This window comes from Cydia strobilella, chromosome 1 (assembly GCF_947568885.1).
Source record: "Cydia strobilella chromosome 1, ilCydStro3.1, whole genome shotgun sequence".
Lineage (NCBI taxonomy): Eukaryota > Metazoa > Arthropoda > Insecta > Lepidoptera > Tortricidae > Cydia > Cydia strobilella.
In genome coordinates this window covers 23,469,421-23,492,241 of record NC_086041.1, presented here as the reverse complement: position 1 = coordinate 23,492,241, position 22,821 = coordinate 23,469,421, and the positions used below count along the sequence as shown (strand labels likewise).

Below are 22,821 nucleotides of genomic sequence, written 5' to 3'. Positions count from 1 at the left end.
TTAATAAAAGGAACATTCATCAATGATCATTAATGTCTTTTTTATTAGGGTTCCGTACCCAAAGGGTAAAAACGGGACCCTATTACTAATACTTCGCTGTCCGTCTGTCTGTCACTCATGAACCGTGATAGCTAGACAGTTGAAATTTTCACAGATGATGTGTTTCTGTTGCCGCTATAACAACAAATACTAAAAAGTACGGTCCCCTTGGTGCGCGCGTCCGACCCGCACTTGACCGGTTTTTAGTAGTAAACTATAGTCTGGCAAACACAATCTGTCAGTAAGTAAGAACAAAGAAAACTATAGGTACAGTCGAAGGCAAAAATATCGATCCAGACAAATGGCTTAAAAATATGTGAACACGATTTTATTGTCTGAGCGTACACATATTTTTTTGAGACTGGGAATGTATATATATTTATGCCCTTGACTGTACTCATCAATTAAAATGAGACAGTCCTGGGCCAAACTATAAGAAAGCTGTAAATGTCGATAGGTTATTGATCTGAGGTCGATACATCACTATGCCAAAAATATAACCTTTCATACTTAGCAGAAAAGTTCGAAAATATATGCAAAAATGTATATAGACTTGAATGCAAGTAATATATACATAAACAACATATCGATTTCTATGTTTAGGGTCAGGTCCTATAAATTAATTTCTTCAAAATTAAACAAAGCTCACCGATTAAAGGTTATCGGTTCGTGCGATTTTCTTTTCTTCCTGTATGCGATTTACAGCCCTCGATCACACAAGACATTATCACAAAGGGAACTTCAAACCATTACAAATAAAAACGCAGCACGTTTTCCAACAATCTTTATCAATATAATTAAAATAAACCAAGATGACCGCTGAAACATCCCGAAATATTTGAACTAAAATAATACGACTATGTCAAGTTGTTACAGTTGACACCTACCTGTGAAATAACGAACATATATTTTATTTGGCTGGATTATATTATAGAACCACATAGGACCATTTGACATTTCCCGCAGTTCATCTTATGACAATACTGAAAAAAAACGAAAGAACTTGCGGATTGTTGTCTCACTCACTCATAGACAAAAAGTAATAACGTGTTGTGAATACGATATCTTTTACCAAGCTTTTATTTTTGCCCGGCTTCTTTGCTTTAGTCATTATTCTGAGGACGATATCTTGATAGCCTCACAAAATAAGGTTTGCATAGAAAAGTTCAAAAAGGAACTGGCCAGCGAGTTTGAACTTAAAGATTACGGGATTGCGAAATATATTCTGGGTATTGACATTGACAGAAATGTCAACGGCAAAATCAAGTTGTCACAACAAAAATATATTGAAAACCTTTTACAGAGATTTGGTTTTGAGAATTGTAAGGGATCTGTATCGACTCCAATGGAAGTTAACTTTAAATTTGAACCGTTACAGCGTGATGTAAAATCAAAAGAGCGATATCCATACCGGGAATTGATTGGAAGTTTGATGTATTTATCCGTGGGTACCCGGCCTGACATTTCAAATACCGTCTCAAAATTAGCACAGTTTGTAGAATCTCCGCATAAAGAAGCTTGGGTCGCTGCAAAACGCGTATTGAAATATTTAAAAGGGACGAAGGAGTATGGTCTTATGTTTGCAAAAACGAGTAAGTCGTTAGAGGGATATTCCGATTCCGATTGGGGAGGTTGTGCGTTGGACATGCGTTCATAGCTTCATACTCTGGTTATGCTTTTGTATTAGGTGGTGTGTGTGTGTCGTGGAAGTCTCAGAAACAGAAGTGTGTCGCGACGAGCACTTGTGAATCAGAATACGTTAGTCTAGCGTCGTCGATGAAGGAAGCGATGTGTCTGAACAGCTTGTTAACTGAAATCGGATTGGGTAAGTTTGCACAAGTAACCTTAAATGCGGACAATCAAGGAGCAATTTGCCTAGCCAATGATCCAGTGTTTCATTCCCGAAGCAAGCACATTGATATAAGATACCATTTTATAAGAAATGTTTTAAAGGAGAATCGGAACATCAAGTTAGTGTATTTGCCAACCGACTTCATGTTGGCAGATATATTGACTAAGGCCTTGCCGAAAGTAAAACATCACGCGTGTATGTCTGGTTTAGGCATAATTTGTTTGTCTTAAATATTATAATGTTTTGTTTTAATTATTTTGATCTGTAGCCTGGAGTGATTGCAATGATAATATACACATTAAGGGGGCGTGTTAGATTTAGAATCTACTGTAATGTGTATATACTTATTTGTTATATATGAACTAGTTTGGTACTGGCTTACAATGATGTAAGTCTATGATAATATTATTTGAATTTTATATTTCGCCTGTGTTCTGATTTTTGACTGCTTGACACCATTATGTCACTCGATCCTAATGTTTACATTGTGGTACACGTTATTCAATATATATGTTAATATGCCTAAATAGCGCTTTGTTATTTAACCACAGCGTGCTCAGGGAGTTCCGCCACAATATCAACGCGCGTTAAAAAAGCGCTTGAATCAGCACGCTAAATTCGATTTAAAGAAGTTGAAAATCCAACAACGCTTGATAAAAAGCGCTACCACCATTGTGTGAATAAATAGGTACGCATGTCACATGTTTTTGTCATTCAAACGCTTTTTTAACGCGCGTTGAAAAAGCGCTCGTGATTATGAGGCCTAAGAGATGGACAGACAGATAGTCCCTTATGACGTTAGTATTTATTTATCATGGACGGTAGAGCCATATCGTGTAATTCGTGGACGTTAATATCCATGGTTATTATCCATAAGCCCGCCCCAGACTACGCGGCGCGAAGCCGCGAACGCGAGTGTGGTGCGGAGTCGATTTCGCTGATTAGCGAACTAGACTCCACACTCGTGTTCGTGGCTTCGCGCCGCGATTCGCGCACGGGTGTGGAGGGCCCTAAATATTAAGGACGAAAAATCCTGACATGTCAGGGGAAATCCTGACGTATGGCAACCCTGCCCCCAGCGAGTTTTGGCTTGTAATTTTTTTTGATGATGTGGCTTTCTATAGTTTGTCAAAGGACTGTCTCATTTCAAACATAGACAGAAAGAATCATACTATATTTATCTTACACTAGTACTAGCACCCAAAAGAAAAGGATGAGTATAGTTTTTTTTTGGTTCTTATTTACTGACAATTTGGTTTGACCAACTATATTAGTAACAAGTATGAAAAATTTCAGCTACTAAACTTTTGTTGTAAGTATGGGATGGGAGCCCCACTTGAATATTTATTTTATTCTGTTTTTAGTATTTGTTATAGCGGCAACAGACATACGTCATCTGTGAAAATTTCAACTGTCTAGCTATCACGGTTCATGAGATACAGCCTGGCAACACTGGCCAGTGTTTAGTTGTTCGAAAAAGTTTTTAATCGGTTAGTTTTAACAAGCGGGTATAGAAAATGTATAGTGATGTATTCAATATAAAAAAACCGGCCAAGTGCGAGTCGGACTCGCGCACGAAGGGTTCCGTACAATTTCGCTCAAAAACGGCAAAAAATCACGTTTGTTGTATGGGAGCCCCACTTAAATATTTATTTTATTCTGTTTTTAGTATTTGTTGTTATAGCGGCAACAGAAATACATCATATGTGAAATTTTCAGCTGTCTAGCTATCATGGTTCATGAGATACAGGCTGGTGACGGACGGACAGACAGACAGACAGATAGCGGAGTCTTAGTAATAGAGTCCCGTTTTTACCCTTTGGGTACGGAACCCTAAAAAAATCGGACAAGTGCGAGTCGCCCACCGAGGGTTTCGTACTTTTTAGTATTTGTTGTAATTGTTGTTATAGCGGCAACAGAAATATATCATCTGTGAAAATTTCAACTGTCTAGCTATCACGGTTGATGAAATACAGCCTGGTGACAGACAGACGGACAGAGGAGTCTTAGTAATAGGGTACCGTTTTTACCCTTTGGGTACGGAACTCTAAAAAGACCTTGTTCTACCACAGATTAAATTCAGTAAATACATTCATTTCGTAGCTTATTAAAGAGGCTAGCTTTGGTGAAAAACTCGGAGGTGCCGCTGAAGTGAAATTAGTTTAAAAAAATTGAAGAGAGATCATATTTCTTTTTTTTTTTACAAAAACTGTAAAGTTTGGGGGGCTGAAATTTTGCATACTTGTTACTAATAGAAAGCAACTTCATCAAACAAAAATTACAAGCTATAACACACTGGCGGCAGATTCACTTAGCTTATCCTGGCAAGGCCACGATATTTCATTTCGTGGTTTGGGTTTGCGTAGTGTGGTTGCGGCACAACAATCCACGAAATTAATGGTAGCATAAGCTACTGGCTACTGTAATGTTTTTTTTGTGACACACTTTTATTGCTGACAGTACTTCTTCTATTTGCATGTCTAACAAGTACTTTTCGAGACCTTTCTAATGAGCCTGTGCCTGTCAAGCCTGTGGCTACTTTCCGACTGCATCGTCAAATCAGCTCCATGCTAACATAATATTATGATGATTGAATTGGCATCGGACTCATGAATTATGGAAGAATACCAAAATTCAACTAAATCAGATACCAGGAAGTGATTCCCCATATATACCCAGTGAAGCTAAAAGTGTGTAATAGAAAAAGATAATCAATATCAATAGAGCCTCTTAATTTTTCAGAAAGCACAAACATTGCCATCCTAATCACGAAGAAAAAATCAGGAAAAAAATGTCAAGAAAAGATGTGCAAATTTTTACGACTATACAGATGGCGCAAGATGTTATGAAACAAAAAAGTGTGCAAAAAAAGTAACACTTCGTAACTTTTTACCCTCACGAAAGAAGTGTTTTAGTAAGAAACCTGGTCATCATCATCACAAAAAAGTAACACTTCGTAACTTTTTACCCTCACGAAAGAAGTGTTTAGTAAGAAACCTGGTAATCATCATCAATGTCGTCATGGAACTTGAACATAAATAAATGCTGTCATATAATGAACATATTTTTAATATTATCTAAAGGCCGCTCCACACTTGTGCGCGAAATGCGGCGCGAAGCCGCGAACGCGAGTGTGGAGCGGGCGTTGCAGATCTGCGAAATCGACTCCACACTTCACGTTCGCGGCTTCGCGTCGCGATTCGCGCACGAGTGTGTGGAAGGGCCTTAACCAGAATAACAGCCAGTCCAGTCCAACAATAACTCCAGTCTTCCTCGCACTGTACAAGAGCCTGCCCAAATAGATCGCGGGCAAGGCGCAAATTTCGTCAGTCATCGCCTCTCGGGCGAAAACTCGTATAGTGGTCAACGCCTATATGTATGATGAACCCTCGTGGAAGTTAGCTGCCGCTCCGTTGGTGGGTGGAGGAATGGCAGCCACCATAACACTTAACATTTTATCATCGCTTCCCGCTTGATACTTTGACTGATGATAGTTTAGATGCTATTGTGAATAAAAACAATCGTCAGCCGGTTGTGTCGCGGTGGAAAGACCGTCAGCTGGTCACATGAACATGTAAAAAAAACCTTTTTAATACAGTTGCTCAAAAAGTGCTACTTTTCGTGTCTGTTTAGCGTGCGGAAAGTTGGTTTTCGCGAACTAGTTTACTTTTTCAATTTTTTTAAATTTATACTTGTTCCAATTCATGACTACTTATTGATGAGTGTTTATATTAGTTTCCTTTAAACGTCGTAATCAACATAAAAACCTACTGTTAATGTAAGAATACGAAAAATATGCATATTTCATTACTTACCTCTTCATCATTATAAGTATTATAACACGATTATTTTTTAATGTTGAAAAACCGTTCTTAATAAGTTGTCTGAATGGAATGGAACGCCTGTCAAAGAAGAGGCGTATTTTCTTACTGCAAGAAGGTTTTAAGTTTCCAAAGGCAACATTTGATATAGTTTTTATAAATATACGATACCCAAATAATCGTAAATAACGATATTTAGGTAATAATAGTACAATGTTTTAATATTTACAATTGTTTCTGTCTTATACAACATGCATTTGAAAAAAAAAAAACTTTCATTGAAGTGGGTTCAATAACAATAACAAAATCTATTCTAGTCGAATAAAAGCTAGAAAAACACCTCTTCATAATGTCAATGATGTCACAGAATTAATAATATAAAAAGTTTCGAATTCCATTCCTTAATACTTGTTGCTTTTCTTATTTTTTCGCAACTGTATTAAAAAAACGTCGTTCGATACACGTGCGGATATGTCATTAGTAATGCATGGCAGGCATGTCTGGCGCGCCTCACTCTAAGCTTTATATCTACATACATCTAGCAAATATATCAAGTTTGGTGTCGTTTTCGTATAACTCGAGGATGAAGAATTCATTTCTGTGACTAAATTTTCACTCACCCATACAAAAAATACGAGAAATTCAAAATTCAAAAAATTTCTTTACACTTTTTTTTTCGAAAATCCTCTACAAAATTAAAACTATGGCGATTTGCTCTAGAAAAAAAAACCTGTGAATAGCCCAGTTATCCTTCTATATAAAATAGTAAACTTGTCAAACATTTTTCTTTTATAACCCTGTTAAAAAAAATGTTTTGTGTCGCGCGGCGTACCCGCGTTGTAAGAGCGGTATGCAGCTTTTAGGATTTTTAAGTATGTTTAGATGATTTCTGATGAGTTGTTATTCTTCTGTTCGTAGATTACATTAATAAATTACTTCTGGACGTTATATATATACAAATGTATAAATAAAGACTGGAAAAAACTTTACTATTAACTAGCTTTTGCCCGCGACTTCGTCTGCGTGGAGTTAGTAATTTGGGTAGCTTATTTTTCATCCAATATGCTTTTTATCGATTTCCCATACAAACTTCCACCTCCCTTTTCACCCCCTTAAAGGATAATTTCTGATATAAAAACCACCTTGTGTCCTTCCCCGGGACTCAAACTATCTCGATATCAAATTTCAACTAAATCGGTCCAGCGGTTTAAGCCTGAAGAGGTAACAGACAGACAGACAGACAGACACACTTTCGCATATATAATACTAGCTCTTGCCCGCGACTTTTATCCAATCTCCTTTTTATTGATTCCCCATATAAACTTCCACCCCCCTTTTCACCCCCTTAAGGGGTGAGTTCTGAGATAAAAACTATCCTATGTCCTTCCCCGAGACTCAAACTATTTCTACACTGAATTTCAAGTAAATCAGTTCAGCGGTTTAAGCGTGAAGAGGTAACACACAGACAGAAAGACACACTCGCATTTAAAATATTTGTTAGCAACACTGTTTGTAAGGATCATTATTTATTAATAGCTTATATTTTGATCATTTGTACTTTTACGATTAGCTTAAAAAAGAGTATCAGTTGACCCTTACTTGTCACTGGTTCCCGCCATCTTGAATTGTTATTAAAAGGCGGGTACACTGTGACAAGGGGCAGTTCGTGTACAGACGAGTTACAGTGTAGACGTCTTGGAATATTTATTGTAAATTGGTCGTTATTATGTTGGTAACGAACGAATAAAGTTAAAATATTGGTATAAGTATTAGTTTTCATCATCAACCCGGTGGTAACCTAACAATCAGAAGCTGGATCCAACAAAAATCGATAAGATTTTGTTTTGCCACGCCCCACGAACGTAAGGTTTTCTTTCCGTTGGTATCAGTGAGTAAAACATTATTTACCGGAAAGTATGTTAAATTATGGTAAGTCAGTCATAATTTTTATGTATTTATTTTACCTTCTTTCATTTTAAATAAAACTGGTTAGATAATCTATCGTCGTCTAAGATAATATCATTTAATGTAGTAATTTTGGCATATGTATGTGAAGAAAGAACGTACGAACAAATAACAGGTATTCTCAGTAATAATAAAAAATTAAAAATATGAAATTTTAAAATTTACAGTTGTCTATTAAGCGTTTTTGAATATAGCATATGAGTTAGTGAAAAGTCGATCGTGTCATTAGAATGTTCCTTATTTTTATTTTATAAAAATCGATTGTACGATGCTGTAACACATCGATTATTTCAAGTTCAGGCTAAGGATTCATTGTTTAGTTTTCTGCGTAGCAAAATAGCAGTAGTGTAATAGCAGACTACAGTAGGATATTGTTTTATACACATTAAAAATTTACGATCTGCTGCATCTTTGAGGTCAGTTTGTGGTACTAAAATAGGCTAGATGACAAATTTTCTTTAATGGTATCAATCGATCAGGTTTATTTTTAGGATCATATTCATGTTCCTTTATTGATAAAATTACAAATTTTACATGTCATAAATATTAACAAGTAAATATATGTCAGTTTAATTACAATTCATCCAATGTCTATATGGGACCCATTGCATTGAGGCAATGCAAGGGTCGGAATTGATGGTCGAAGTCCGACAGTCGTACTTCGCTCGCGAAACGGTCTTAACAAAACGATATGAACGTGACGTCAAGGTCACTGTGAGCCCAACTTGAATGTATGGAAAATAAGTAAAATTGCTATTTTGTCTGTGAAATGTTGCGTTTGTGCATGTCGTTGCTGTACAATCTTTTTTTGGATAAAATGTAAGGAATCGAATAGTACCCTTACTTTGTTGAAGTTGAAAAAAAAACTAGATTTTGAAACTTAGATCCTGTATTTTCTTATCATTTCCATATATTATTTTAATATCCATATTATTGCGATTAATTGCTCATTTGCTATCTATTTTACTAGATTTTGTTATACAATTTAACATGTGTCATCATCCCTATTGTATAAATACACTGACTTAGTAGCCGTGAAACCGATGAGTGAACTAAAATGATAACTTGTCAATTGAATATCTCTTAATTAATGCTGCGTTTGAATAAGAAATGCCTCGAGTTCCAAGTGGTTAAACGCGATTTGCGTCAGTGTCATAATTGTCCCGAATGCAATCTGTTCTTAAACGAAAATAAGCCTCAAATATTTTCATAAGGAATTAATGATGTAGCTGTCGAAAAACGAACCTTATTCTAATTTTGCCAACTCTGGTATGTTAAATCTCCAAGTTATGGAGCAGAGCATATGTCTTATTTTCCATATTGTACACTCCTCATGATATATATATCTTTATGTAACCCAATATTCATATGCAAATAAATCACTCATCATTCATACGAGGTCGTTGGGAAGTCGATATTATTATTGGATTAACTCGCATATTTTGAAAATTTAAAAACTCATTTACCCGTTTTCTATTATTTATTGAGAATATTTTGAATGTCGTATAGTGTATTATATGGCAGTAACTACATTTTATTATTTATGTTTTGTAATAATACTAATTCATACGTAAATTAAAAAAAATAAGGGACCTTAATTGGAATCATATAATATATATAATGCGTAAAAAAATGGGCCTTGCCCCGCTGCCGGCGGCCAGGTTAGGTTTTTTATAATGTGTTTATATATGTTTTGTACTGTTTTGTAAGTGCTTTTATATTTTACTTTAATATCCATATTATAAAAACACTAACTTAAGATGAAAGACAAATATAGAGAATATATTATAATGCGTAATATGTAGTCGGTTATGTAGTCGAGATGTACTCATATGTAGTCACATGTAGTCACATGTAGAGTCACATGTAGAGTCACATGTAGAGTCACATGTAGTCACATGTAGAGTCACATGTAGAGTCACTAGAGTCACTTGTAGAGTCACTTGTAGAGTCACTTGTAGAGTCACTTGTAGAGTCACTTGTAGAGTCACTTGTAGTCACATGTAATCACATGTAGTCACATGTAGAGTCATATGTACAGTCAGAGCTATATTGAGTAATTCTCATAAATAGAAATGATGGCGTACGTGTAGACGCTAGTATCAGTAAATACGAACATACATCTTGTGAAATCGATGTGTATAGTTACCGCACGTGGATGAACGTGTGAGACCTTGAAGTGCGTGGATGAAGGCGCTAGACTTTTATTACAACTCTCATAAACATATTTACAACACTAAAATAATGAGTCAACCATGTAAATATGTATAACATACAAATAAACAATAATAATAAAAGGAAAAACTTAATAACGTCGCTACACGCTAATATGTGGAGTTCTCATTCAAGTGCAATTTAGATTAAAACTGAATAAATTACAGGTAATGTGAATGAAATATCATATTACATGTGTTATACATTACTCGTACTTGTATTTTTGTGTACACCTACAAAAAAAAAATAAGACGAAGGAGTTATACACTTGACTAATAAAAGGAACGCAGCGTTATTATCGCTCGTTCATAAATATAAAGGAAATCGATATACGCGTACATTAGTGATACCTGTTTTCTTAATGTCCAATTTGAACTTGAGCGCGTTAGCCATAGAGTTGAAACATGTCATATATATATGAAAACTGCTTATTACTGAGGAGATATGATAAAATCTTTGCAAAAGAAATAACATGATCTTATAAGTTTCGTTCATAAGAGAATCTCATTTCTTCCATTATTTAAATCACCATAGTGACATGTAATTATGTACATATAAAATAGTAATTAATAAGGTGCTTCGTTTTCAATATCGTGTTCAATATTATCTTGACAAGTAAACATGATGTAAATTCTAGTCTCATATTTTATATTCTAATATGTAGTGTGTTTGATAACTGATAATTCAGAAGAAAGTATCATTTATCCAAATGTCAATTTCAATACAACTAATAAATTGTCAAAACTTTCTTAATTTAATAACGGTTCTTAATTAAAATAATTATTTACGAATACCTATCTCGATATAGTAAAATAGTATTAAAAATAATATGCAAGATAAATTGTATTCGACATATATACCCACACTTTATTTTGCCCAGGGTTTTATACGTGAATTATGACAGTAATATTAATAGTCTTGTTTTCGTAAAGCCAAAATAATTAAAAAAAATATATTCCAAGCATACATATTGAAATAATTACATGCATTAATTGTGGAATCTGGAATTTAGTCTGAATAACGAATTAGGATAACAAATGCACCGTAATACCTATTTCAGTTTGTTTCTAAAAAAAATACAAATATATTTGGAAATTAAATACTTTTAATAAAGTAATTAATTAAATTCATTTTTTTTTGTGACAAGGAATTTGTTCTTGTAATGAATCACTCGTTAGTTTATTTGATGTTCTTAAATTTGGTTGAGTATTCATGAGTCTTTAATGGCTATAATAATGACCTAAAGCGGGTAACCGTCAAAGTAATATAATTTAAAAGAAATTGTCGAATAATCTTAATATTGAAACGGGACTTACTCGTTTACACTTCCGTTTATAAGTATATGAATGAAATATTGTCAAATAATGGGAAGCCTAAACAAAACAACATAATTTGTTACTCATAATTATTATTATTATCAAGAGGTTTTTTATCTCAGCATATGCTTGCATTCATGTTGACTACGGGTTGGACCTGAAGATATAAAATCAAAACCATACATTGTTTATATAGGTGTAAGACTTATTATGTTAAACTTTCATTATTAAACGTTATTGCACAATACATGATATAATACATGACCAAATGACTAATATATTGTGGACTATGTGGCTTTAATAATTAGGTAAAATACTTGGTAGCCATGTCGTTTATGTACGAAAATATCTGAAACGTGTAGCAATATTAATCCATTACAAGCTTAAATCGATATGACTACTAAACCAACAAATGAAATAAATCAATAAAATAAGACCACGAGTCTTAAGTATTCAATAATAATTTGAAAGGAAGTCTTGAAATATCGTCAATACCAAAGGGTTTACTATTGCTCAACTGCTGTTGACAATAGGAACATCGTAACATGGACAATATTCAACATTAAGTACTGCCTTACTATTGGTTGTTAACTTATTAAAAATATTTGATAGATGAAATGGTTATTTGGGATAGTACATACATCTTGATAATTATTATAGATCTTACTATTCATTTTTTAATAATAAGGTATATTTGTTGTCTGATCTCTATTTGGTACCTGCGAGGACATGTTATTCCAGGTTGCTTTATTATTATTAGAAGATATATATTTGCTATCGCAAACTTCTGGCGATTTGTGAATACATAGTTTAAAAAAAAGTCGTGACCAGCTCAAACTTGCTGACCTATGTCATTAAATAAAGTGTAACTAAAAAATAATACTAATAATATTTACATGATTAGAATAAGCGCAACATAGTCTGCGTTATATGTAGTATTTATGTTGGTGTGATATTTAATACATTTATTTATTCAGGTACTGAAATATGCCGTATACTGCGGTGATCAGTGATTAAGCAAGAAAATATATCTGAACTGAAATATGCCGTGAATTCGGTGATTAGTAATGATTCGAAAATGAATGTTTATGCTGAAATATGCCGTGAATTCGGTGATCAGTGATGATACGAAAATGAATGTTTATGCTGAAATGTGCCGTATACTGCGGTGATCAGTGATTAAACAAGAAAATATATCTGAACTGAAATATGCCGTGAATTCGGTGATCAGTGATGATACGAAAATGAATGTTTATGCTGAAATATGCCGTGAATTCGGTGATCAGTGATGATACGAAAATGAATGTTTATGCTGAAATATGCCGTATACTGCGGTGATCAGTGATTAAACAAGAAAATATATCTGAACTGAAATATGCCGTGAATTCGGTGATCAGTGATGATACGAAAATGAATGTTTATGCTGAAATATGCCGTGAATTCGGTGATCGGTGATGATACGATAATGAATGTTTGTGCTGAAATATGCCGTGCAATGCGGTGATCAGTGAAGAAATGGAAGAAAATGTTTGTTCTGAAATATGCCGTGTAATGCGGTGATCAGTGACTAAATGAGAATGAATGTTTGTACTGAAATATCATCATTATTTCTGTTTTGGAAATGTACCTGTCGTTTAACGTGACAAGACTGGCGGATACCTTTAAATAATCACTTAATCCCCTTTATCGATGATGATGATAATTTAATGATGGAAAAACACAGATCAAAAAGAAGTCTTAATAAGTCACAGAGGACATTAAACGCTTCCTGAGTGTTGTTCGAGCTAATAAACTCAGAAAAGGAGAGAGCCTTTATACTATCATGAAACTTTCTAGAAAAATAATCTCTACAATAGTCTTGATTTCATTAAAGGTTTAAAGCAATTGATTGTGCCAGGTCATGATCAAATGATTCAAGTTGCGTTTTGAGTATGAGATCTCGTCTACGGTGACGAGTACACATAAGAATGCATAAGTGCTCTCGTCTACAGTGACGTGTACAAATAAGAAGGAACGTGTGATCTCGTCTACGATGATGAGTACACATAAGAAGGTATGAGTGATCACGTCTACGGTGACGAGTACACATAAGAAGGTATAGATGATCTCGTCTACGGTGAATTAGACACATGAGAAGGAGTGTGTGACCTCGTCTACGGTGACGTCCACCAAAGAAGGAGCGTGTGATCACGTTAAAGGTGACGTGCACACTTGCATGGAATCGACGTCTACGCTGAAAAATTGTATAAATAAATCGACGACGATGAGTGTGCAAATTTTGAAATAATGGATAGACTTATAAAAGTGATACATTGTCCTAGAAAGTCTTATTTTATTTTAGTTTCATTTTTATATGCTTATTGCTTATTAATGATGTATAAGATTAAAGTTACATTTTAGAAGACTAGTCTTGTTAGACGTGTTTATTGAAATTAAATCCTTAATTTTGTAGAGATTCTAAATAATTGTATGAGGCCATACGCCTTTTGTATAATGGCCGAGCATTAATCGGAATTCGGAATAGGGACATTCTTACATCAGAATGGCCGTCTGTTAGCAACACTGTTTGTAAGGATCATTATTTATTAATAGCTTATATTTTGATCATTTGTACTTTTACGATTAGCTTAAAAAAGAGTATCAGTTGACCCTTACTTGTCACTGGTTCCCGCCATCTTGAATTGTTATTAAAAGGCGGGTACACTGTGACAAGGGGCAGTTCGTGTACAGACGAGTTACAGTGTAGACGTCTTGGAATATTTATTGTAAATTGGTCGTTATTATGTTGGTAACGAACGAATAAAGTTAAAATATTGGTACAAGTATTAGTTTTCATCATCAACCCGGTGGTAACCTAACATATTAGTATGGATTAGTATGGGTGTGATACAATTTACATAGTTAGATGTTTGACAAAAAATGCGGGTTGAAATAAGATATATATTGTTCGCAATTGCCACTACATGCACATGAATATGTCAGTGCATTTTAGTTTTTTTAACGCAGTTGCACCTCCCTGCGCATTTTGTTTTGCAGTGGCAACGAATAAGCTCTAAACAAGCAGCAGCCGCCGCAGGTAGGCTTGTCCATATGGGCTCGCAATAACCTGTTGCTGAGCGGCTATAATATGTCCCCAAACATAGCCTCCTTGGTAAACTGCACGGAGAATAATGTGTACGTAGCGCATCTTCCGTTGGAGGCAGATTCTCTAACTGGAGATTTCTTCGGCACTCATTTACACTCGTACTTGTACCTGATCTCAAATCAGTAACAAAATGCATAGTGTTAAAATAAGTCTAGGGTTGACACCCCGTAATTCAAATCTGTTCAGACTTAATATTGTAAGACTTACTTGTCGTATAAGACAATAACAATTTTTTCCAATATTGGCAACGCCTGCTCAATATTGCCTTGTTTGCCAAATTTAAATCCCTTCGTTACAACAGGATATGCGCTCCAAGCTTGAAATACGATTTTTGTCCCCTTTCCATACAAAAAAGAAATAGTGTCGCAACCTGAAAAGGCGTGGAAGAATGGCAAGACTTCTGTCCTTTCTGGTCCTGTAAAATAAATTATACATCTATGCGTTACAAATAAAATCATATATTTAAAGGAAGTTTGCAGCACGTGACCAGTGGCCCTCGTACAGGAAGCAGACACGCGCATGATGGTCCATTATGTGGCTGATGCTGTAGCCCCAGGTCACACAAAAATTATGCTACGCACAGTGGATACTGATGTTGTTGTTCTCGCAGTTGCATGTATATCACAATTGCCGGAACTCCAGGAGTTATGGGTACATATTGGCACAGGAAAGAATGACCAGTTCCTCTCGTGCCATGCTATTGCATCTTCATTAGGTAACTTTTGTAGTTCCTCCATTAATTGTAAATAAAATAAATATGTCACTGCAGTACGAGACAGGTCATCTGGGCAATTGGTCACGTGCTGCAAACTTTCTTTAAATATATGATTTTATTTGTAACGCATAGATATATAATTTATTTCACCGGACCAGAAAGTACAGTAGTCTTGGCATTCTTCCACGCCTTTTCAGGTTGCGACACTGTTTATTTTTTGTGTGGAAAGGTGAAAAAAAGCGTATTTCAAGCTTGGAGGGCATATCCTGCTGTAACAGAGGGATTTAAATACGACAAACAAGGCAATACTGAGCAGGCGTTGCCAAATTTGCCAATATTGGAAAAATTTGTTATGGTCTTGTATCACAAGTAAGAGTCTTACATTTTTAAGTCTGGACAGATTTGAATTACGAGGTGTGAATTGATCCCTAGACAGTATTTTAACACTATGCATTTTGTTACTGATTTCAGATCAGGTACTAGTATGAGGTACGAGTGTAAATGAGTGCCGAAGAGTACTTTATACAATAAGAAATCTCCAGTTAGAGCAGGGTTTCTTAAAGTGGGGTCCACGGACCCCTTAGGGGTTCGTAGCATGTTTATCAGGGGTCCGCAGTAAGTCAAATACCTACTGTAAACATACTTATTAGGAAATGTTGTAATAAACTTGACGAGACCTAAGTGTAATGAAACTTATAATAAAAGTAAATTTTAAAATATAAATAAGGGTTTTTATTATTTTTCTAAAATATATTTTACCGGGGTCCGTGGAACTGTTTAAATTGTGAAAATGGTCCGTGACAGCAAAAAGTTTAAGAAACCCTGAGTTAAAGAATCTGCCTCCAACAGAAGATGCCCTACGTAAACATATTCTCCGTGCAGTTTACCAAGGAGGAGTTTGGGGAGGAGGTTTGGGGACAGATTGAGAATGAGAATGAGAATGAGAAATTTATTGATAACATTATTAAATAATCTTACACGTCACACAGCATACACATCATTATCACAATAATACATAATAGAGTAGATTATCACAATATTAAATTATTCAGTTATTTTACATTGTTTTAATTTATTTTTGAAATTACATCAGTTTATCACAAGAATACATTGTTTTAATTTATTTTTGAAATTACATCAGTTTGGGACATCAGCAGTTCTGAATATAAATTCGTTTATTGTGTAACAAGCTAAACACATTAGCATTTTCTTAAGTTTGCTTACAAATATTGCCTCACTAGCTGAGTCAATGACCTCTTTGGGAAGGGTGTTATAAATCCTTACACCCATGACACCGAGTGACTTCCGAGCCTTGGCCAGACGGCAGCGCGGGACCAGCAGGAGGTGCTCGCCGCGCGTGTTGCGGCCATGGTTCTGCCCGCGAGTTGTATATAACCCCAAATTAGACCTTACATATTTGCAGGCTGTTAGTATGTAAACACATGGTAGCGTAAGTATTTTGTGCTCTTTAAACAATGACTGCGCTGGATAATCGTAAGGTTTATTTGAAATTATCCTAAGGGCACGTTTTTGTAATCTAAATAGTCTACTGCATTCAGCTGCAGTAGCCCATAGTTCTACACCTTGAGTTAAAATTGAGTGGAAATACCCATAGTACGCTATTCTGAGGTTTTGAGGCGTTAGAGATGGCGCGAGTCTAGAAAGGGCGAAGCACGCCGACGCTAACCTATCGGAGACCGCATCTATATGGGGGGTCCAGGTTAGTCCCGAGTCTATAGTAAAACCAAGATATTTTGCCTGCTGGACCTGTGGGAGTTTTATATTGTTTACGACTATTTCTAGTGGACATATACCAGTATTACGAAGTTTAAAATGCATAATATTAGTTTTTTCAACATTAAGAAGACATTATATCCTCAACATATATCTCCAACATTATATCCTCTCAGCAACAGCTACCATGCCCTGCTGACTTGGGCTGGTCCAAACAAAATGGTTATTGGGAGCCCATATGGACAAGCCGACCTGCGGCGGCTGCTGCTTGTTTGGAGATTATTCGTTGCCGCTGCAAAACAAATGAGCAAGGAGGTGCAACTGCGTTAAAAAAACTAAAATGTACGGACCTATGTGCATGTAGTGGCAATTGCGAACAATAGATATCTAATTTTAACCCGCATTTTCGTCAAACATCTAACTATGTTAATTTTATCATATTTATAATAACTACTGGCAAATTTATAAAATGTAGGCACGAAGGTATATCGTCCCATATAAAATTTGAATTTCGCGCCTTTTTCTGCTGACATGATTTGCTTGACCAACTATATATCACATCCAGAAGTAATTTATTAATGTAATCTACTACCAGAAGAATAACAACTTATCAGAAATCATCTAAACATACTTAAAAAGCCTAAAAGCTGCATACCGCTCTTCTTACAACGCGGGTACGCCGCGCGACACAAAACATTTTTTTTAACAGAGTTATAAAAGAAAAATGTTTGACAAGTTTACTATTCTATATAGTAGGATAACTGGGCTATTCACGGGTATTTTTTTTCTGGAGCAAGTTGTCATAGTTTTAATTCTATAGAGGATTTTCGAAAAAAAAAGTGTAAAGATTTTTTTTAAATTTTGTATTTCTCGAATTTTTTGTATCGGCGAGTGAAAATTTAGTCACAGAAATGAATTCTTCATCCTCGAATTATACGAAAAAGACACCAAACTTGATATATTTGCTAGATGTATGCAGATATAAAGCATAGAGTGGGGCGCGCCGGAGGCGCTTTCCCCCCCCCCCCCTCCCCTGCCCACCTGCTGGGGGGAACCTCGTGGCAACCGGGCTAAATCAGCTCAGATCACCCCCAGGAACACCTGTTCCAAGCGGTTTGCTTTGTCTCAAAAATGCAAGGTCCCCTTAGAAAACGGGATCTAAGATCTCTAGCTACAATTAATATTAACAAAACAATGCAAATAGAAATAAATTAAAAACGCTAAAATGTCACAATAGTAAATATATATATATAAAACAATGTCAATACAAGAACACAAATTGGGAGATGGCGCTGCCGTCAACGCGGGCGTATCGGCTCCGCGATACTTTATCGATTAAAAATGTAAATTTGTGCTTGTATAGCTATTCTCCATCTGAGTCGATAAATCAGTTTAAGGTGTATATCTGGTATTGTTATTTCGAGGAAGGAGTGAGCAAATAAGTGGAAAAGGTTACATCAAGATTTGGGAAACAAAGTACGGTCGGCAGTGGTAGCAGAACGTTTCAAAGCGGTTATAGTTAGTTCAAGAAAGACGGCTATTGAGCTAGCAATTGAGGAGGTGAAGTGCAGTGCAGTGTCTTAATTGGGCAGATAAAACCTACTTAAATTCTCGGTTCCAGTTGTGGGTGTTTTTTTTTTTTTTCCTTGTGTGCACATCGAGGGTGGATTCAAGTTTTACTTAAAGCTATCTAACGTACGTTTACGATTGAAACGCTGTATAAGGTGGTAAATTTCGACCACTTGTCTATCTGCTAGTTGGCTGAGTGGATTGAGGTACTCTTTTGGCGCCATACATCACCAGCGTCCTGAGTTCGATCCCCAGCAACTTCGACTTTTTGTATTTATTTATTTGAACACATGTTTAATCAGTCAAGTGGAGCTTATTAGTATGGGTTAATAGTTGAAAGACTGGAAGCGGGATCTACAATGATACGTACAGTGCGCCGGCGTCCTACTTTGTAGATCGCCTCACAGATGGCGTTGGAGACACATCAACTGGTTATTGAATTAATAGTTCGTAGTTAATTAAGTTACGTTGTAGTATTGTTTTTTAATATATAGTTTATATTTAGTGAAGAGCAATTATAATTTGCATTGTGTTTTTTTTTGTTTTATTTAGTTTTAATGTAATTTTTGACGTAATAATTTTGTGTTATATTCGTGTAATCTGAATGTAATTTTATTTATACTTATTTGTAATTTTTGACTTGATAATTTTGTGTTACGATTTTAAAAATTTTTATGTAAGTTGTATTTCACTTCTTTTTATTTTTGACATGCCAGTACTTTTAGATTGCTAAGTATTCCATTTATTTTGCTAATGTTTGAATGTTTTGTATGGTAATTTCAATGTTTAAACTTTTTTTTTTTCAGTATAATTTTGTTCTTATTAATTTATTGCTAATTGATTTATTTTTCATCGCTAGTCATGAGTGATCCGTCTCCGTTATGCTTGTGTCCCCACTGCCCGAGTTCAACGAGAACTTTCACCCCTCACGGGCTTAGAGTGCACATAGGGCATAAGCACAAAAGTTCGCCCCGCACAAGTTCCTCTCAACCCGCGCGATCGGTGTCGGAGCCAACTCAGACAGACATCTCCGGGTCTGGGGGGTTAAGTGACCTATCTGCCCTAAAACAGTCAGTCCCGGTTTTGCGTCACGTCCCCAAGGGAGCTCGGAGTATGGCAGCGGGGAGGTTATGCGATCTTATAGATGCGTGCATCAGCGTGAATGGAACACCCGAATGGTTTGCCTTATTATCGTTCGCGTATTCGGCTTTGAGAGCGCCTGATGCGGCGGCTTCGGGCAACCTTACTACCAAGGTCAAGCGCAATATTGACTCGGCAGGGGCTCTTGATTTGGCGGATTTGACGGATTCAAGAGGCCCTAGATCTTTCTCGGTGGTTAAGACCATTGAGTCTAAAGTGTTTGAGGGTGATCTCAGGGGCGCGGTTCGAGTGCTAATGTCTGATGATGGGGTGGCTCCATCTACTCCAGAGACACTTGGCGCCTTGCGGTCAAAGCACCCGGCCCCGTCTCGGCCGCTGATGGTTCCACAGGAGCCGGACGGTTCGTTCATGGCGTTGACGGTTAAGCCGGAAGATGTGGCTCTAGCTCTCGGTTCGTTCAACAGTGGTTCTGCTGCTGGCTTAGACGGTATCCGTCCGGCTCATTTAAAGGAGCTTACTTCTAGTTCAGCGGGAGACAACGGGGTGCGCTTGCTGGATAGCTTGGCAAAGTTATGTAACTTTTTGTTGGCTGGCCGGTTGAATTCTTCGGTGTGTCCTTATTTGTATGGAGCCTCCTTGTGCGCGCTTTCGAAGAGGGACGGTGGTTTGAGGCCAATCGCAATCGGTAGCACATTTCGCCGCCTAACGGCTAAGATTGGGTGTAGGGTTGTGAGGGAGGAAATGGCCGCTTATCTTCGTCCTTGTCAGTTGGGATTTGGCACGAGGTTAGGTTGTGAGGCTGCCATCCACGCAACTCGGGCTTTTACTTCGGATCCAAGGAATGAGGGATGCGTAGTTGTCAAGCTGGACATTAGGAATGCCTTCAATTCTGTCGAGCGCGACGTTTTGTTGGCGGAAGTAAGGGAGAAGGTGCCATCTCTTTACCCTTTTCTTTTCCAGGTGTATTCCTCTCCCTCTAATCTTTTTTATAACGGATCCCTTGTTCTTTCGCAAGTTGGCGCACAGCAGGGGGACCCTCTTGGCCCGCTGATCTTTAGCCTCGCAATACAGAAAGCCGTTTCCGGGCTTCAATCCCCACTCAACATCTGGTACTTGGATGACGGTACTATCGGGGGTAAGCCTCTTGAGGTTCAGCAAGACTTGCTTGCTCTTCTTCCGCGTTTTCGTGACTTGGGGCTAGAAGTGAACGCTAGCAAGTGCAAGTTTTTTCCATGTGGCGTCGAGTCTCAACTTTCCTTCAGTTTATTTAGGGAGTTGCTTCCCGGGCTCAAGGAGTTGTCACCCCAAACGTTTAATCTGTTAGGCTCTCCGATTTTTTCGGAAGCCATCCCGGAGGCCTTCGAGGTGAGAAGACAGGTTCTTTTGAGCGCCGGGGATAAGTTAAAGAACATTTCTGCGCACGTGTCACTGGTTCTGTTGCGGTCCTGTTTCGCCGTTCCCAGAGTCATCTACTTTTTGCGCACCGTGCCCACCTGGCTTTGCCCCGGCCTTATTGACTCGTTTGATGCAGTGGTGAAGGACTCGGTAGAGTCACTGCTGAACGTCTCCCTCAATGCGGACCAGTGGGATCTGGCCTCCCTTCCCATTCGATCGGGTGGGTTAGGCGTAAGGCGCGCAAGGGACGTGAGCTTGCCGGCCTTTCTGGCGTCGGCGGCGGGGGTCGTGGATCTTGTCACTCAAATTTTATCTCCATATGGTGACAGGGTATCCATACCTTTCGCTGCGGAAGCTATGGAGGCTTGGCTGGCTCTCAACCCGGAGGCAGCGCCGCCGGAGAGACCGGATCGTCAGCGTTTGTGGGATGACGTGGGGGTTAAGCGGTTGCTGGGGGGCTTAGTGGAGAGTGCGGTGGGTGTGGACAGGGCGAGGGTAATCGCAGTGTCGAAGCCGGAGTCTGGAGCGTGGCTTCACGCGCTTCCTTCTCCGCACTTGGGTACACTGCTTGACAACGACTCGACGCGGATTGCAGTTGCTCTTCGCCTGGGCTGTGCTGTGTGTGAACCCCACGTTTGCATCTGCGGTACTATGGTGGAGAGCAACGGTCATCACGCGTTGAGTTGTGGTCGGTATGCGGGGAGGTTCCCACGGCACCACGCGCTTAATGATATCGTGCGGAGGGCGCTAGTATCTGCTAACGTCCCGTGCGTCTTGGAACCTCCGGGTCTCAGTCGCTCTGACGGGAAGAGACCGGATGGGTTAACTTTGGTTCCCTGGGAGAGGGGGAAATGTTTAGTGTGGGACGCAACGTGCGTCAGCACTTTCGCGGCGTCGCATATTGGCCGTACTGTGAGAACGGCAGGGGCAGCAGCCGAGTTGGCTGCAGTTCGCAAGCGGGAGAAATATGAGGTCCTGGCGAACTATTTATTTGTCCCTCTTGCAGTGGAAATTACGGGCTGCTGGTGTACGGAGGCCAAGGGCTTTTTCGGGGAAGTGGGGAGACGCATGCGGGAGAGGGGTTTGGATCCTCGCTCTGGGTCCTTCCTGATGCAAAGATTGTCCATCGCGGTTCAGCGTGGCAACGCGACGAGCGTCATGGGCACCTTTGCATCGGGGGGGTCACGGGACGATTTTTGGGACGGCTGAAGTTTGACTTATTATTATTAGTGTTAGTTTCTAGGATAGTATAGTTTAGATTTTTAGTTGTAATTTTTGGTTGTAATTTGTAGTTGTAATTTTTAATTGTCATTTTATTATTAAAAAAAAAATATTTTCTTTGGTATTAACTATAATAGATATATGAAAGAAAAAACAATTAAGAACACAAGAAAACAATGTAAATGATGTCAATATTTAAAAAAATAATACCAAGTCTAAAATATAATAAAATAATAAAAAGGATTATTACATAAATCTAGTACTGTATAGTACGCATCAATGTCAAATAACTATAGGTATAATAAATTAAATAATCAATCAAGGCATGTTCAATACTTATTTTATTATTTGTATATATTCTTTTACGGAGTAAAGGTGTTGTTGTTGTTGTTGTACATGAAGCACGAACATGTACTTTTAAAAAAATATTTTCAGTCATCGCCTCCCGTTTGATAGTTTGTTGATACTTTGTCAGATGATAGTTTAGATGCTATTGTTAATAAAACAAAACGTCAGCCGGCTGTATCGCGGACATCGCGGTGGAAAGACCGTCAGCTAGTCACATGAACATGTAAAAAAAAAACATTTTCCCCTCACTAGCTCGGAAAGTTGTCTTTTATCCTTCAATGCAAGCGGGAAAAAGCGCGTTTTATCCACTAGTGGGGAAAGTAATTTGACCTTGGATGGAGCGTGTTTAAGTAGCTTTTGACAGATAACAAAACGTAAAACGCTAT

The 22,821-nt window shown here is 37.6% G+C and overlaps 1 protein-coding gene across 1 annotated transcript in view; it reads left to right on the top strand.

The window, feature by feature from the left end:
* LOC134742510 (putative uncharacterized protein DDB_G0282133) overlaps window positions 1-22,821 on the top strand; it is a 58,605-nt gene that overhangs the window by 13,156 nt on the left and 22,628 nt on the right. The window contains exon 7 of the mRNA XM_063675733.1: window positions 4,634-4,749. Within this exon, the coding sequence (XP_063531803.1) occupies window positions 4,634-4,749 (116 nt within the window). The remainder of the gene's footprint in view (window positions 1-4,633; window positions 4,750-22,821) is intronic.